Here is a 17,920-nt window from a genome sequence, read left to right as displayed (position 1 = left end):
ATCTTTTCCCTGGCTTATTATATTTTTTTGTTGAATTTTTTGTTATAAGTAAGTTCCCAAAATATATTTTGGATAATAAAACAATCTTCAAACCATGGTAATTGATTGATATGTTACTTACATTACAGTTACCATGTTTTGAATATTTTTTTTTTATCATCTAAAATGAATTTGGGAACATTAAATTCAGCGTAAACAATACAACAAGCTGGGGGGGGGGGATTTCTTTTGTAAAATGTATATTCCGTGTTGAATGTAACAAAATGTTTACATTTTTGTCTTGAAAATGTTAGTTACCTGTGGAGTTGCCCATTAAAAATTTATAGTTCTCAATATTAGATTACTAAATACCTCAACTCGGATTTTAGTGCTTCAAAACATCATTACTTTTGGATTAATTTCAAAAGGCATTTGATTTCACAAAAAGATTTAATTATTCCTTTATAATTTAAAACCAACTTTTTTTTCAACCTTTAGGTTGTTAGTTTTCGAAAAGAAACTGGTGAATATTTGGTGGATTACAGCAAATTCAATGCAACCAATGAAGTACAAACGCCACTTTGCAGTGCAAAAGACTTCATGGACTACCAACGAATGTTAGCTGAAGTTGCGAAATCCCCAGCACCACTTGACAATAGCACCACCAGTACACGTGATTCCTACCAGCGCAGCAATTCGTCACCGGAAGGAAGGTCTACTGGATCTAAGGGAATAGAAGCTACATTGGAAACGCCACTTTTACCACCATCAATGCAAATGAGCTCAGATTGCTGACACAGAAATATTTTTTGTATCACGAAGAAATTATTTTGACAATCAAAGAAAATCTTTTCAATAAAAACTTTTACTTTTAAACCTTTTCATCAAGTTCAAGAAACAATATGAGATGAACATATTATTTTGGATGGTGATTGTTATTACTCCGTAGCATAGAAAATGCCACAAATTTAAAAACATTTAATTTCCTCAGCTGTTTGTTTTTGTAAATAATTATTTTATTGCTATGTTTTTTGCATATTGCTAGTGCATATTATAATATCTAGCATTGTTTTTTCAGTTCAACGTATTTTTTTAGCCCACCGCCCCATACTAATGAAGTTTGGGGGAAGGGGTTGAGCACTCTCTTTCAATTGAAATAGGAAGCTAAAATTCTTCCAGTATATTGCTATCCACAAGTTAAAAAATATTGCGGGGTGTTTTGTTATCTAGGAGGAACTTTTTTTTTTACATGTATTTTTGAACCATCCTAATGGCCAGTGTACATTTCATAAGTTAATGAATGTCTAAAGACTTTTTCCCTTCCATATGTACAAAAGTAAAAAAAAAGGGGGGGGGGATTGAAAAATATGTTACAAATTCAGTTATATAAGATGAAGATATACAACATAACGTGGGGGTGGAGTTAGTGTTTAGCGCTAAATTTTAACAGCTTTTTTGTGGATGCATATTGGAGGACAAAAAGTTTCCTTAAAATGAGAGCAATTCAAAAAGTTCTTTGGGAAGTAACACTACAAAACAGAAGTTGCTGACCATGTACATAATCATGATTCTGAAGGCAATAAATAAAATAAAATAAACAAACACTTAAATAAAAAATAAAGAATTAAAATAAAATAAATAAATGAAATAAAATAAAAAATACATAAATGAATAAAGCAGTAAATAAAAGTAATAAATAAATAAAATTAGAACTAAATAAACCGGGACACACATGCGAAAAGAACATAATTGACAGGACCTGATTAACCTGAGAATTACAGGAAGCTCAGTCTCTTGCCCCGCCCCCTCCCCATTCACTCTTTGGTGAGTAGATTCTTCTAAATTCTACACACTCTACAAATTATTTCTAAAAGTATTCCAGCTGATTAAGGGTTACTTTTCCCCCTCCACACTAATACATAGAAATTTTGCACAATATGTGGTTGCACTGCAATTCTATGGCTAGTTATTGAATCAAATTAAAGATCTCCTCCACACTAGATTTTGCTTTGTGAAAAGATTTTTTTTTATAATACATAAGCAAAGCAGATACATTTTTGCTAGACCTTGAAAAACAAAAATTGAATATTGTATAGCTTCAGATGAATTTGATGGATTAAGCAAAGCTGTCATAAAAAGTATACATGGCTAATTAAACATTTTATGCAACATTTATTATCAATACATTCAAATACAGATCTATAAATGACTTCATTTGAATTAGACTTTTACAAAAGTTAAAAGTAATAATTTTTTCTTGAAAACTTCAACAAAAATATATATTTTTCAATCACATTTTTCCCATATGTTTCACAGCACAACACATATAACATTATAATATACACTTGTAAACGAAACCTTGTACAAATAACTGTAAAATTGATTAAATCATCAACTGTCAATTAAATGGAATGAACTGAAACAAGCCTGAACTATAAAGCAGTGAAAGCCTTAACAGAGATAAATAGAGGAGTTTACTACTTATGCAAAAAAAAAAAAAAAAAACATATTTGAAAATAAATATTGTTGCACACCAGTGGCAGATTTCTAAATAGGCTAGCTAAGCTATGGCCTATGGTGCAAAACTTTCTTAGCCGGCAAATTTTCTTCTACTGCCACTAGAAACAGAGTATCGAATTTCTTTTACTTTTGAAAGAAATGTAGCATTGGCAATTTTTTTCAATCTATAGGCAGCACCCTCGTAAATCCGCCTTTGTTGTATACTCCAGATAGTCCATGTAGTTTGATATTTAAGGACCATGGACATTAGGGTGGAACGAAAAAAAAAGTTTTTGATTTTCAATTTGCCCTAGTGCGGAAAAGTTGCCTTTTCATGCAAACAAGATGTAAAAAAAATATGAAAAATATTGAAGCACGTCTTGAGGTGCCGCAAAGAGCATAAAGTTTTGCAATTTTTGCTACATTTTAAATTTTTTATAAAAAATTTCAAATTTATCTTTATGCTTCAAATGCTGTCGAAAAGCAATTTTTATGCTCAACAGGTCACACAATAACTGTTTTTAGTTGTTCGGTATATGTCTTTAGGTGCCGCAAGAGCAAAGTAGGTTTCGCAAAAACGCACTTTTTGCCGAATGCACTGGCATCTGGGAGCTTGAGTCATTGCAGCAGCGGATGTTTAAATGGGGCGGGCCTGGTCAGCAGTGATTTGTGTGAGTGGGGCCAAGCTCAGATCAGGTGTCAATTTCTTTGTCGATTTGAGTTAGTTAGTAGCGTAAAATTTCGTCAGTTGGTAAGATACTTCATTGTTGTGAGTTGCAATGGCTCAGTCTAAACAAGTGCAGACGAGACAAACGTCAGAATGTCCTATTTTTGGAATCTTTAGCGATTTCAATGAAGTTTTACTACCTACTTACGAAGATGTAATGAAATTCTACTGTTTTATTAGACACGGCCTAAAAAGTGTGGCTGGAAGTAAGTGAAATATATGACTTTTTAATTTCCAAAATAGATTACATTTGGTCAAGAGCTTCTTTGAGACAACAGGAGTAGATGCCTAATGGATTCTTAGATGGTAAAACAAAAGAATCAAACGAATTTAAAGACAAAATAGGTCATCAGCTGGAAACCTGTTCTAATCTTCCTGTGGTTACTTCCTTACCTATTGAAAATAACATTCTTTTTGAGAACATACAGGACATAAGTACCGATCACAAATATGTATTGGATATGTGTGTCACCATATCAAGTGGGACTTGCTCACTAGATTTATCTTCAAGGAACCTCAGAAAACTTCCCTACTATAGATGACTTACATTTGGGGCATTCCACGGTATTTTTGACATTTATGTAGAGTCCGTAACGTGACCTTTTCTGCGATAACTTTTCAATTTACTGTTTGATTAGCACATTATTTTATTTTGATCTTTTCCTACCAATACACCAGCTCAAATTAAAATAATTTGCAAATCAAACAGTAAATTAAAAAGTTATGGCAAAAAAGGTCACGTTACGGACTCTACATAAATGTCAAAAATACCTTGGAATGCCCCATTTGCAAACCGTATATTTCGATTGTACGTGGCAACTAAAAAACCCACTGAAAATTTCAACACTCTGACTCAGTACATTGTTAAAGTGTAGTAAAGTCTAGTTTCCTTTATATGGGCTTGGCATTTCGCTAAAATTGTTTGAACAAATAATAATACTGAAATATATTAATAGTAATTATTATTCATTCATATATTTTCAAGAAAGGATCCATTTCTTGTACGGATCAAGTGGGCAATGCGTATGCTCCTGTGTGGTTTAACATCAAGTTAAAACTTTCTCGTACTTACGGCTCTAAACATTTATTTGAACGTATCTTACATTCACGATATCTCTCTCGTGATTTCAAGAACATTATAGACCGTGTTATATAAAGAAATGGGTATTTTGATGCAACAGAAAATCTCCATTTAGCTATGTTATGCAAAGAGCGTAGAAATGTAAGAGAACTTGGATTACGACTTGTGTTGAATGCAAGAACGCAAAGTAGAGGTGGGATTAAGAAGTTTAAAGTTCAACAAATAATTTTTGCTGCCAAAGATTACATTGATTTGATCTCATGGGGTGAAAATGAAATAACCGAACCGCCCTAGGTAAAACATTTGTCTAGTGAATCCCTCAAAGTGAAACTTGTAACCCCTAAGCGACTCTTAAAAAGTATGGTTCAGTCGCAGGAGACGAAAAATTGACTCGAGTTATTTGGATGAAAGAGTTATTTGGTACAAAAAAAAAACACTTTAATGTGTCAAAGAAGTAGACACAAACATCATACAGGTTTAACCCTTTATTTACAATCATTAAGAATACTTTGAATGGTAAAAATGGAATTGTTAATATCTTTTATAGTATACTAGTGATACCCGCACGGCTTTGCCCGTTGTAGAAAAATTAAAAGGTCATTTGGTTTGCTTGTATATTTACAAATAATGTAAGAAGAATTTCTCGCCAATTGGAATGTCCATGGAACGGTTCCACGTTATGACAACTTGGTAATTTACTCGCCCATCTTATAATTTTGCTTGGGTAAATGTGATTAAAATTGGAATAGAGAAGAACAAAATCGAATTTTCGAAAAATCACTTTGAGGTGCACTATCCCCATGCTACAAACTAACTTTGCGCCGAATTTCATGAAAATCGGCCGAACGGTCTACGCGCTATGCGCGTCTCAGAGATCCAGACAGAGATCTAGATCTCCAGACAGACTTTCAGCTTTATTATTAGTGAAGATTATGATTTTTTTAAAACTGTATTTTGTAATTAGTATCTTTTTCCTAATGTAATGCTTAAAAAATGTATTTACTGCCATATTTTGTGCCGTTATATACCGTAGGAAAGCATTAAAAGGGATTTCATTGTTAAATGGAAATTTCGGTTATTATCAAACTTTAAGCGCGTTGCGGCAACTAAAGATGTTGTAGTAAAGCAATGAAATTTCTTCTGCTTCTTTTTAAACTTAAATGACAACTTCCCCCCCTACGGCAAACCAAAAAAATTGAAAAAAAAAATTAAGGTCATTTTCGTTCCACCCTAATGGACATATCTGCTCCTTAAATTCAACTCTTGATATCTTGACTTCGTTTTACTGAAAGTTCCGCTTATGTTGAAGTTTTTGGGTGGTCCCAAACTTGTGTAAATGTTCCATAATATTTTTTTTTCGTTAACTCGAAGTCCACTCCGCTTATCTCGAAGTTTAAGACAGCCATCTCTTAATATTTATTGTTCTGATTTTCAGTAGCGAAACCAACTTGACTGTAAAATGACTGAGAAAATTCTATCTGCTATTTTTACCATCTGCTTTTTTTGTCAGGGCTTTGAAGACTGGGGCTTAACTGACAGGGTCACCACTTCTTTTGACGAGAAAGAGATAAAATGCACTCATTCACACATTGCGTTTAGTGAATGGTTGTGTGCTCAATGTTTTGAAAAATAAGGAGAAAGCTAAAAATTTTAATTATTGAAGAAAAAGATTTAATTAAAGATGCAGAGAAATAATCTTACCATTAAGAAAAAGGACTTGGCCTGAATTGAAATAGCAGAACACAATAATTTGCCAACAAATGTAGTGACAAACTATCAAGTATTCATTGTTCTATTGAAAGTTGGGGGAAATATTCCGAAGTATTCATCAATGCCATGACTAAAACTAATGATTTCATACCGTAACAGAAACACTAATTCAAAAAAAAAAAAAAAAAACAAGCAAGCATAGATAGTTTAGTCAATGACCACATTGTAGCGTGCATGGAATATGCGATAATTTTTGACTTCAGAATATTGTTGGGGGTAGTTAGTAAGTAAACATACTAAAAGTCCCCGCCCCTAGGGGGTGAGCTAAAGGTGAGAGGGAGGAGGAATGAAAATTTTGGGTTTTTCGAGAAAATGTCGGAAACAGTAGAAAAAAATGCGTTTAAAATAATAATTCAAGCTAAATAAACTTCCTACAAAACTGTTTCTACACATATTTGTCCAACTTCCAATAATTTTCCTGGTATATGGTATGAAAAACCGATGATTTTCGGAAAAATTCTCTCTTTTTGTCAAACACTTGCTCCTAATGCCTCCCAGGATCAGTATTCATGAAAATTGTCAATGACAAAGTTGTAGAGCTTTAAATTTCCTTCAATTTAATATGCCACTTTGTTATATTTTATTCAACCAATCAAAAGCTACCAGAATTTCAAACACGCACTTTCATGGCAAAAAATGGAACACTTGCCATTCACAAATTTCAAACTGACTCGAAAAGATTGCGTACTTCCTCTCTCCTCAATGAATTTGACAATCCTGATGAGCAATAAAGTATTTGTTGATTCCTCCAACACAAATTATGTTTAAGGTGGGGAGGGGGGGCATGAAGTTGTGACAAGGGGGAAGGAAAGAGTAAAAAGTGCGACATCAAGCATTTTTTAATAACGAATATGTAAATGAAATGTAACGAAGAGGGGGAGGGGGGTAAAAATTTTGAAAAAAAAAAAGTGTGACATTATTTATGGACACACACAGCCCTTTACCAATTAATCAAATGAAGATTTGCAAAATTATGTGTATGCAGTATGGAATTGTGGACTGAGGACATACAGAAAATCAGCACTATACTTATACATACTGTTTAAGGAAATTGATAACAATATTAATTTAATTTAATTTGAATTTTTTTTTTTACTGAGGATACCTTGTCTACAAAACTGTTAGGCAAAATGAGACTACTGTATAAACCATATGGACATCAATGTCAGTTAGAAAAATGAAACGACTGCCAAACAAGAACATTCTCTCCAACTTTCATAATAACAGTCAGCTAACAAATTCGCTAATGATGAAGTTGTTGAAAAACGAGACAAATACACTTGGAGCTTTAGGTGATGTTGACGTTGATATTTCAAAAATGGCTATCATCAGACAGCAAAACTCTTTGGTAGCTATCATTTGAGAAGAAGTCCTCCTGGTTGTTCTCTTGATAGCCAAATCCCCAACTGATCACCACATTTTGCTGTCAAAATGTACCAGAAATCTAAAATCATACAACATGTATCTAAAGTATATATCACTGTAAGGTTTTAACACTGTAAATTTCCATACTGTAGGTATGCAAAGCTTATGATCCTCAAAGGGTAAAAAAAAATCCTTTTTTTGTATATTTTTTAGTGGATTAAAAAAAACACTTTCACAAATCACTAAAGAATTAATCATGCACTTGTGCATTGCCGAGGTAAAAATGAAAAATTTTAACTTATGATAGATTACTAGTAACCAAGACATTTAGAAAGGAGCAAAAAAAAAATTTTTTTTTTGCAAGTTGCTATAGTGCAGAAAAGTTGCGATTGGTGAAGACTTAAAAAACAAAGCGGAAAAAAAAATTATTGAATATAAGCACACTAAAAATCCTTACTACAATACGTTAATGCATAATTGATATGACTTATGTAAATAATAATTGATTGTAACAATAAACACAAAAAATGCAGATAAATAAAACATCTTTGTAAAAAACAGTGTAAATTTCAACAAATAACTACAAATCATTTTCTGACAAATTATTGAAAATAAATGCTCAACTCTAAGTGCATACAATATACCAAACAACCCGGTTATCATATCCTGAGACTGCAATTTAGTTCTTATCAATTCACGAGTCAAACCGCACCATGCTGAGGAGACTTGCTTTATCTACCAGTTTGTTGACACTCTCAGCTTATGACATCTGCCTTCAGCTTGGTTATACACTTTTCCTGACTGAGGAGTTCAAAAAAGAACAAAACTGCAGTCTCAGAATGTGATAACTGGACTGTCTGGTACTATGCCTTAGCCCTGACTTAGAGGCAGTAACTTACTGCTAAATCAACTCTAAGTGGTATAACACGACTTGGTTTGAAATAGAAGGTCACCAGTTCTAATTCTAAAATTTCAGTCTTTGCCTTGAGGAACGAGTAAGTGATTATTTGTTGTAGTAACTCTTTGAGTTACCCGCTAAGAATTATCCTTGCTTTCTTTCATTCAAAGCTTAAAAGTGTAAGGAACTAGGTTCACGAGTCCTCTAGAGACGCTACTTTACAGCACAGAAAACAGCCCAAATTAAAATTAACTTTGACTAGTTGAATACAATAGGCGGTTCCCTGCTTGGTAAAAGGCAGAGCGGGCTTAAGTCATTGAAAACAAAAAACAAACAATAAAAATTATGAAAAATAATTTTTTAAACAGAAATGTTAAATCATAATCTATATCAACAAAACAATTCACAACCATTTTACTTTGAGAAAGACTTATAAAGCTCCATGAGGTTCAAAAAAAAAATTGGCTCACACAATATTTCCTTTTGAATGAATAGATTTTACAGTAGAACATCATAGGTATTAATCATTCAAAGCAAAAAACTGATTCCAAATCTTGCTTTTTAAGACAAACTATCAAGACAATTTTCTGGTAACCATAAGAAAACACATGCTTCAGAAGAATTACTGGGAGCATAATGAACAGGAATTGAAGTTGGAAGGAACATAGCTTTAACTGAATCCATTTTTTCAGAATTCTTCTCTGATGCTGCTTGGTGTTCAACTATGGGCAATGGATAATCTTTACCTAGAATACAACCAGCTGACTTTTGAACTTCTAGAGGAGCAAGCCAAGGCTCAAACAAGTATTCTCCAGGCATATTGCTTAGTTCTTTCACATACTTTCTAGGGAGAACAAAAGCATTATAAAAACATATTCTGAACTAACAATGTAATGCACATGCAAAAGCAACTAAAAACTAGATCTCTTGAAACATCAATTACGGAGTTTAAGTGAAATATTATGATATAACTTGAATTAAGACGTTTACACACCATATATATATATATATATATATATATATATATATATGAAGCAACCAAACTTTTTTTTTCTAGGATCCATTGCTTATTATATACATAATTAATTACATTTTTGGACTAACGTGGGTTCTTTTCCTTGAATCAAAACCGTTTCCACGCAGTAATAAACACAGTAGTTCAGTACAAAGCATAGAATTTAATATTCATTAACTTCACTGTAAACTAGGCACAAATTTGAAAAAAAAAAAAATGTTGGCAAATTTATGACCAGTTCACATGGGGATTGCTGAAAAATAGTACCAATATAGAAGCAAATACCTCCCAGATTAATTTTCATGAGAAATATACAACAGTTGAAAGTATAAATTAAAACTTATAAACTAATAAAATTTATTGCATCATATAATTTTTTTGTGCTTCAAAAGCTTTCATGTATAGAGTTTCCAATTTTATTTAAAAAAAAAGAACAAATACAGTGCAATTTGGAGAGTTGCCCAAAATCTTAAATATCCAAATTGTATCTTGTTGGAAATTAATGCAATTAAACTTATGCAAGAGTATGTATTGTGTATATATGGATTGGAGGAAACAAAGAAACCCATACACATAAAAGTTTATTCAGGAATTACAAAAATGTGTAAATTGTAAAGAGGCAAAGGTACAGATTACTTCTCTACATAGTCACCATATTTATCAAGGCATTTGTTCCAGTGGTACATCCAAACATAGAAACCAACATGGAAGAAATCAATGCCAAGCATGTGGAACCATATCAAGATGCCTTATAGCTGACCTCCCAAATGCTTCTTTGAAAGGTGCAACAGATGAAAATTACTTGGTGCAAGGTTAGAACTGTACCACTCTTTAATTACGCTTGAGCAGATCTGTATCTGCCCAGTGGCTATCGAGTGGGACAATGAGTAGGCAATGGGTGCCACCGGAGCAAGGTCTGTACCTGAGTCCACGGTGCCTAGAGTCGTAAGTGGTTGGAATAGTGTTCCCATCAGGGTTAAGGAGGCCTCGGTCGAAAGATCAGTTCCTGAGAAACCCATAGATGGTAATGCAGAGCGGGCTCCCCTGTTTCGTACCTCCCAACGCAAAATCACACTTCTTATTTCAATGGTGCACCATGTTTCCGTCAATGCAGCCATTTTCTGGCATTTTGTCTGGTTCAATTAACCGATACCGTTTGAAAGCTCTGATGATCTTTGTTATTTTAAGCAAGATTTTATTCATATGGAAAATCTGCAATCCATCTCCATTAGAGCTCTTTCCATTACTGTGCATGAAAAAGTTGATTTATCTGCGGGATGAGTATTTCTCTTAGAAGTTTTCTGGGGAATATTCTTTTTTTTAAATATCTTTCAATGAAACAGTTGTACATTTTAAGAATAATGGATGCGCCAATGTATAACAAATAAAAATCACATTATATTATACGAACATACTTTATGTACTGTCCAGAAGGCTCAAAACGACGTAAATATGAGGTGGGCGAAATACACAAAGAACTTTGCAATACAACCTCAAATGCAGAACTTGAAACCCACATCCAGTTACCAGCACAAACAGGTAGATCTGCATCCACAAGATATTTTAGGAATACCTGTAATATATAACTCGAATTAAAACAAAGATGGATTTTAAAGATAACCAAACATTGATCTAAATGTGCGATAAAGGAGAGTTATTATAAAGTTTGAAAAACTGCATTTTTTTCTAAGTACTGCCTGACAAAAAGTATTATAAGGTGCACTATATTATACATACATTACTTGTATATTAAAAATATTATTTGGCAGACTATAGAGCGTCTGTTACTTTCGACAAGGACTTTTATACTGCACACATAAGGACATACAGTGCCGGCAAAAAAAAGCTTCACATGTGAATAGCAATTAAAAATCTGACATTCAAACTTCCTGTCATGATTTCGCTTGGCATGCTCATTCAACTTAGCGATGTGAGAGGACAAGCCAGTTACGCTGTGCTCCAGTCATCTGGTTAGTGGTCTCACAGCATAAGCATGAGCATGCCAAGTAAAATCAAGACAAGTAGTTTGCATGTCAGGCTACCCACATGTAAAGTTTTTTTTTTTTTTTTTTGCCGGTACTGTAGAATTTTGAGAATGTGGGCAATTGATAAATCATCAAAAATAAGAAGTGACGCATTTATAATAAGTTGTTTCTTTTCATTTCAAGATTCAAGATAATTCATATTTTTAAAACCATTTTCGAGCCTTATATATAAACTAATTAATAACGTAACGTTACTTGAACCAATTAATCAAGTACAAAATTTCTGCCTTCCTTGAATTGGAAGATCACAACAGTAATACTTATAGGGTCAAATAAAATTACTTTCAACCTTTAATCCTTCTTCCCATGATATCCACAAATCCCCTCTGGTAAGAAAACAAGCAACGGAATTTCGAGCAACATGGTGAATCCAACCTTCTTGAAGTAACTGCCTCATAGCTGCATCAATAAGTGGGAAGCCAGTTCTTCCTTTTGTCCAAGCTTCAAGCATCTCGTCGTCCTGAATCCTTAAAATTTAAAAATGAAGACATTAAATGAAGTAGTGAGAAGCACACAAAGGGATGTAAGTGGAACAATTAAGCACGTTTCTGCGTCCCCACACAATGTGTGAAGACAACGGGATAGGATGCTTGAAAACAGGACTTCAATTTATTAATGCAGTTCACTGCCGATAATTCGACTCCGAACAATTCGAATTTTTCTCTTTACCGAATGGATTGTGTATATTTTTGGTTTATTCGCTTTAGTTATTCGGTTTGGTTTATTGCACTTCGTAATTTTATGCGACAGGGCACCCATAAACACGCTATAGGTCAAAAAGTCTCAACCCTTTGTCAGTCAAAGTAGCAATTTTCAAAAAGCATAATTGAGGCAGTGAGAAGCAAAGGGATGTAAGTGGCAAAATTAAAAATTTGGAGTTAACCAGTACAAATAGTTGGGGAACCTCTCCTCTGTCTTGGGGCAAGAGATTGTACTAGTAGCCCTGGTAGGTGCTGCTGTACAGCATGATTTAGAAAAAAATTTCAATGAAAGCCTACCTAGGATCGGATCTTTAAACGCGTTTTACTGGAAACTGAAAATAGTCCACTTGCACCCCTTTGCTTCTCACTGCCTCAAATAATGTCTGAAAACAGTAAACTCCCTATTATCAGCAGAATAGGGTGATACGGTAACCAAGAATAAGCGAAAACCACGGACAGTCCAAATAATAGGTACAAAACGATACTTAGGGTTTACAATAGCTAAAAAATATTAATAACACTCAGACATGGGTGATTCTCCAAGAACCTGACATTTTCCAATCACATTTTTTTTTTTTTAAATATAAAACTGCTGAAAAAAAATCTGAAAAAAAAATCATACTTATTCTTTGCTAGGAACTTATTAAGAGAAAAATACAGGGAACTCACTTTAACTATGTTACACCCTCAAAAGAGGGGTCAAATTTTCATGCAGGAAGAGACTAACAAGCAGCACCAGAAGAGTTACACAATGAATTGCTTCATGGGTTATCTAAAATGTAACTATAGTAATAAAGAAATAATTGAAGCCAAAATCAAAAAGTATGGTTATTAAATGACAATACAAAATTTATGTATAACCTCCCTAAACGGACACCCCCAATTTTTTTGAGTAAAAGTCCCACATAGGTTTTTCCATATTACTTCGACTAACGGACATTCATTTCAAAGAAGAAAAATCAATTGCTACATTAAAACTTACTTTAAATTAGCCATACACAGTATGATAAAATTTCCAAAAAGAAAAGTTACTGTCTGATTACCTCATTACCTGCGAATTGTTTTATGGTTCATGAAATACAAACATAAAACAAAAAAGGGAATCAGCAATATTAATAACATATATTTCACTTTTAAAGCAACTACGAAATTTATAGCAACTTCATGAACCTATTCAAGCAACATTTAGATAAACAAATGTCTAACCAATAAATCTCTTTTGGAAGGATTCCATTCCTCTGAACAACAACAACAAATAAATAAATAAATAAATAAATAAATAAAATAAAATAAAATAAAATAAAAAATAAATAGAATTATTCCACTGATACATTTTTTATTTATCGTTTGCCAACTTTAACTTTCTTTTTTTCTATTAATCTTATTTTCCAACTAATGTATAGGAAATAAACCCTTCTATTTTACGGGATGCATTACCAGTGCTTGAGAAATAATGCTAGGAAAGGGATTTTTTTAGGACAGGAGTATGACATTTTTCATACAATTTGTCTGTTGCGTAAGCCCAGGATTATAATTAAGGTAACTAATGTTATTTTTCGATTCTAACCTTTCACTTCAATTATACACTATATGAGTAGAATTATTATTTTTCTTTTATTTAACACAGAAATTTTTTTCGAGTAGAATGACAGCAAAAATGCTTCATACCCATTTTTGAACTTCAAAGTTTTAGTAAGAACAGCAGACAAATCATATGACCTTAATACTCGAGGAATCTAAGAAAATGGTGATAATAAACAGTGTTGTAGCACAGCAAATCAAAAATTCCTTTTTTAAATCTATAATAATTGTACTCATTCCTAGGACAGGAGAATGACATGAAACCTGGGAACAAAGTTTAAAACGATGTACGTTGATGTTTTTTTACACCTTTAAGTATGCTTAATTTTGTACTACAAATTGAATTTGTGGAATGTTGATCAAAAATTTTAAAATAATTTAAGTCCACTTCAAAAACGGCTGAGGATACGCCAAAAGTGTGACTTTCTGGTCATTTAAAAAAATTTGTAGAAAAATCTAAATGAGTTATTGTTTTAATAAGAGTAAAATAACATCAGATAAGTTATTTCTAACTATTAAAAAAATGAAAACACTTTCTGAGTTAAACAATTTTTGTGTTAGGCTACTGGGACATAATATTGTAAGAGTTTTGGAGAATTACCCAGATACATTTAAATTATAACTAAAAACATTGCTACATTTCATCTACAAATATTGAATATAAAAAACATATGCAAAACCTAAAAGCAAACTATAACATAATCATAAAAGTTTTTTTTTTTAAATTGTGAAAAGAGCTGTGGGTGAACCGAATTGCGGATAATCCGACTGCTGATAATCAGGAGTTTACTGTCCTGAATAATATTCTGAATCTTTTGACAGTAAAAAAAATAAAATTTTCTATGAAGGGAAAAAATTTTAAGTCTAGGAAGATTTTCAAGACTTAACATCATTCAATGCTTAAAAACAAGCGCTAAACTTTTTCATTGAAAAATCACAAATTTTTTAAAAATTAGTATGCTGCAATACCTTTTTATTTAGAAGTCATAAAAAAGTTAATAATATGAAGAGCTTCATTGAATCACAAGCTTGTGTCATTAAAAAAAAAATTCACAGTATAGATCACATTGAATATTCTTTAAATGAAGTAAAATTAAGCAAATGAAGAAAATCATTGTTACATATTTCAATGATTCAGAATTGAAATTATTATGACAAATATGCATTTGTAGGCCACTTAGTCAAATTGATAGTGGATTTATTGCTTTATTTTAAAATTTATAAAGAGTTTGGAAATAAAGAAAAGTTTTAAAAGATGTGTTGGTAGTAAAAAAGCAGGTATTAAAGTTGAATTTTCTATTATGTTCATTTCTTTAGTTCGATGGATGCAGTAGAGTGGTTCAAAAAAATATTTTTTTTAGCTACAGTCCAGGACACACCATATTTTTTTAAGACTTAATAATAGTATTATGCTGTAAAAGTTTTAGCTCCTTACTCAAATTTTAAGAGGGTGCTCAGTGACTAATTTAACATTAGCCGTAGCATGGAAAATGTCATAAATTTAGAATCCTTTAATTTCCCCAGCTGTTTATTACCCCCCTGCTTGTGTGCAACGCAAAGGAGGGTAATGTGTTTATGAGTCTATGTATGCATGTTTGTTCCTATGTGGCATTGTACAGGCTAAACCCCTTGGCCGATTTTGATAAATCTTAGATCAATCAATTTGTCTTAACTTTGGGAGTGTCACTAAACACATGACAGTAATCAAAATTCACCATATCAACAACCAGTCACCATATTGTCAATTTGGGATCATGTCGTACTCTACCAGTGTGCGACACAGGGTGCGATAAATGCAGGTAGTGTTTTCGCTGCCTGAATTTTTTGTTTACTAATTCAATTTTCATCTTTAACATTTTGCATTTGTTTTTGTTGTGATTATAGGTACTGAGTTTTGTGAGGTGTACTCTCTTGACGGGCTTTTTTAGTTTTGGGAGAAAGGTTTGACTGACGACTTTTCCATGCTGTTAATATAGCTGTGGTTGACTTAAGTTTGCGCATTTTTGCTAAAGGTGAAGAATATGTAGTTTTAAGTCAAGTAAGGTCCCTAGAGGGACTAATAATCAGTAGTTTAGACCACCGCAAGTTACTTAATAATCCTCACGATATAAACTTTTTCAATAAATTGACAAGATTGTGAAATTTGCTGTCTTATGATCATTATAACTAAGTCAATGAAAATTAACTAAAAAGGGGAAAATAAAAATAATTATTAAATAAAAACAAAAAACACGACTGCATAAAAACCAAAAAAACTAAAAAGAAAAAATATAAGCCCAGTAGTGTTTAGAATTTTATTAAGTATTACTGAATAACTAATCCAATGAAATAGTTTTATAATCGATACACTCATAAGACAAATCATAAATTTAAAAGCAGAATAGAAGGATAAACAGTCTAGGCCCATTCAAATTTTACCGGGTTCCTTGGCTGGTCAAAGAGGAATGGGCCACAACTGTTGATCCTTCTATTCTGCTTTTGAATTCATGATTTGTCTTATGTGTGTATTGATTTTAAAACTATTTCAATGGAGAAGTTATTCTGTAATACTTAATAAATTCTAAACTACTGTACTGGGCTTACATTCTTTTCTTTTTTGGTTTTTATGCAGTCAGGTTTTTGTGTTTATTTAATAATTATTTTTAATTTGTAAATAATTATTTTATTGCTATGTATATGCATATTACTCGTGTATATTATAAAATGAAGCATTGCTTTTTCAGTTCAATGTATTTTTTAAAAACCCCTCTCCCCATACTTATGAAGTTTGGGGGAAGGGGTTGAGCACCCTCTTTCAGTTGAAATAGGAAGCTCAAATTTTTCCTTTATATTACTATCCACTAGTCTAAAAATATTAAGGGGTGTCCTATTATCTAGAAGAAACTTTTTTTTTTCATGTATTTTTGAACCATCCTAGTATAAGATTTGCCTTTTTCTATCATAAAACGTAATTTTCCTGAATTTCAATTTCAGATAGTTACAAAAAAAAAAAAAAAAAAAAATCTGTTCCTTTTTAAGTTTAAACTATTGTATATAAATGGCATCTTCATTCAAAAATACTGTTATTTATTAAATTGGTACCATGTGTGAGACAGGCATCAATAAATAATACACAGTATAAGATAAATTTGATTTCTGTGAGCAACATAAAATTAAGAAAAAAAAGGGGAGGAGGGACAGCATGGTTTTCAGAATTTGAATAAAATGACGACGTTTTTAATAATCAATGTGAAAGATTATTTTGATGTATACCTTTTTGAATCAACTTTTCAATAAGAAGAAATGTGAATCATTCTTACCAATCTATGTTTAAACAAATAGGATTTCCTAACATTTTATGAAAATTTGGGTTATTCATACACATAGTGTAAAAGTATTCTCTCCATATGAGCTGACCAACAAGTCCATCTCTAACAAATTCATCAGGCTCTACAGTCTTATCCAAATCTCGAAGGCTCCAATAAAACCTAAAAGAAAACAATTTTGTTAAAAACATGGAAATCTGACTTAAATTCAACTTTTAAGGTCAGTAATATGGAAAACAATGTTGTAGAGCTATTTTTTTTCTTACTGGAATGCAAAACTGAAGATTTGTACTTCTTATTTAAATTAAAAGTTGTTCATGATGGGGGGAGGGGGGGATCTACCAGATAAAAAGAAAGAAGATTGAATTCTTCTGAATATAATTGTATAAAATTATTTTTCATTTTCTGCTATTAAGATAGTCAAATTAAAAACTAAGCTATATTTACTGATTTCTATCAAACTGTACTAAAATAAAATATGTCAAAAGCCTTATAAATTCAATAAGTATGAAAATATTGAATCCTTTCTTTTCTCATACATTGAGACTGACTTGTACGTATTAGAATAGCATTGTTTGTTATACGGTTTGAAAATATTTTTAAAAATGAAAATGTTAAGGTGGGATTTGGATATGAACAGAGTTAAATTAGTTTGTTTTAAAGAAATATTAGAGTTTGCATGCATAATAAAATTTGAACTTATATTCAAGATCAGCATGCCGCCTTTTAGAAATATATCAGATTACCGTTTCTGCTTCATTACACCCCTGACGGAAAAACATAAGAAACATAGATCATCATGTTACACAGTGGAAAAAGTTAACATGAGATATTCTGACTAACCGACCCAGACAATATAATCAAACACGCAGACGCTGTTCACAGAAAATTTTAAAAATTTGCAGTTTTGATTTTTTTTTACAACTTTCTTTATTTACCTATTTTTTTCCTGTA

At 32.1% G+C, this 17,920-nt stretch overlaps 2 protein-coding genes across 2 annotated transcripts in view; one reads left to right on the top strand and one right to left on the bottom strand.

Annotated features, from left to right (window-relative positions):
• LOC129225753 (G protein-activated inward rectifier potassium channel 3-like) overlaps positions 1-1,235 on the top strand; it is a 77,726-nt gene extending 76,491 nt beyond the window's left edge. The window contains exon 8 of the mRNA XM_054860252.1: positions 478-1,235. Coding sequence (XP_054716227.1) covers positions 478-774 — 297 coding nt within the window. The 3' untranslated portion in view covers positions 775-1,235. The remainder of the gene's footprint in view (positions 1-477) is intronic.
• A 7,645-nt stretch (positions 1,236-8,880) lies between these two features.
• LOC129226781 (cryptochrome-1-like) overlaps positions 8,881-17,920 on the bottom strand; it is an 11,602-nt gene continuing 2,562 nt past the window's right edge. Inside the window, exons 2-5 of the mRNA XM_054861409.1 lie at positions 16,961-17,128; positions 11,669-11,846; positions 10,750-10,907; positions 8,881-9,163 (exon numbers count right to left, since the gene is read on the bottom strand). Of these exons, the coding sequence (XP_054717384.1) occupies positions 8,881-9,163; positions 10,750-10,907; positions 11,669-11,846; positions 16,961-17,128 (787 nt within the window). The remainder of the gene's footprint in view (positions 9,164-10,749; positions 10,908-11,668; positions 11,847-16,960; positions 17,129-17,920) is intronic.

Source organism: Uloborus diversus, chromosome 7 (genome assembly GCF_026930045.1).
Source record: "Uloborus diversus isolate 005 chromosome 7, Udiv.v.3.1, whole genome shotgun sequence".
NCBI lineage: Eukaryota > Metazoa > Arthropoda > Arachnida > Araneae > Uloboridae > Uloborus > Uloborus diversus.
This window is presented reverse-complemented; position numbering and strand designations above follow the sequence as displayed.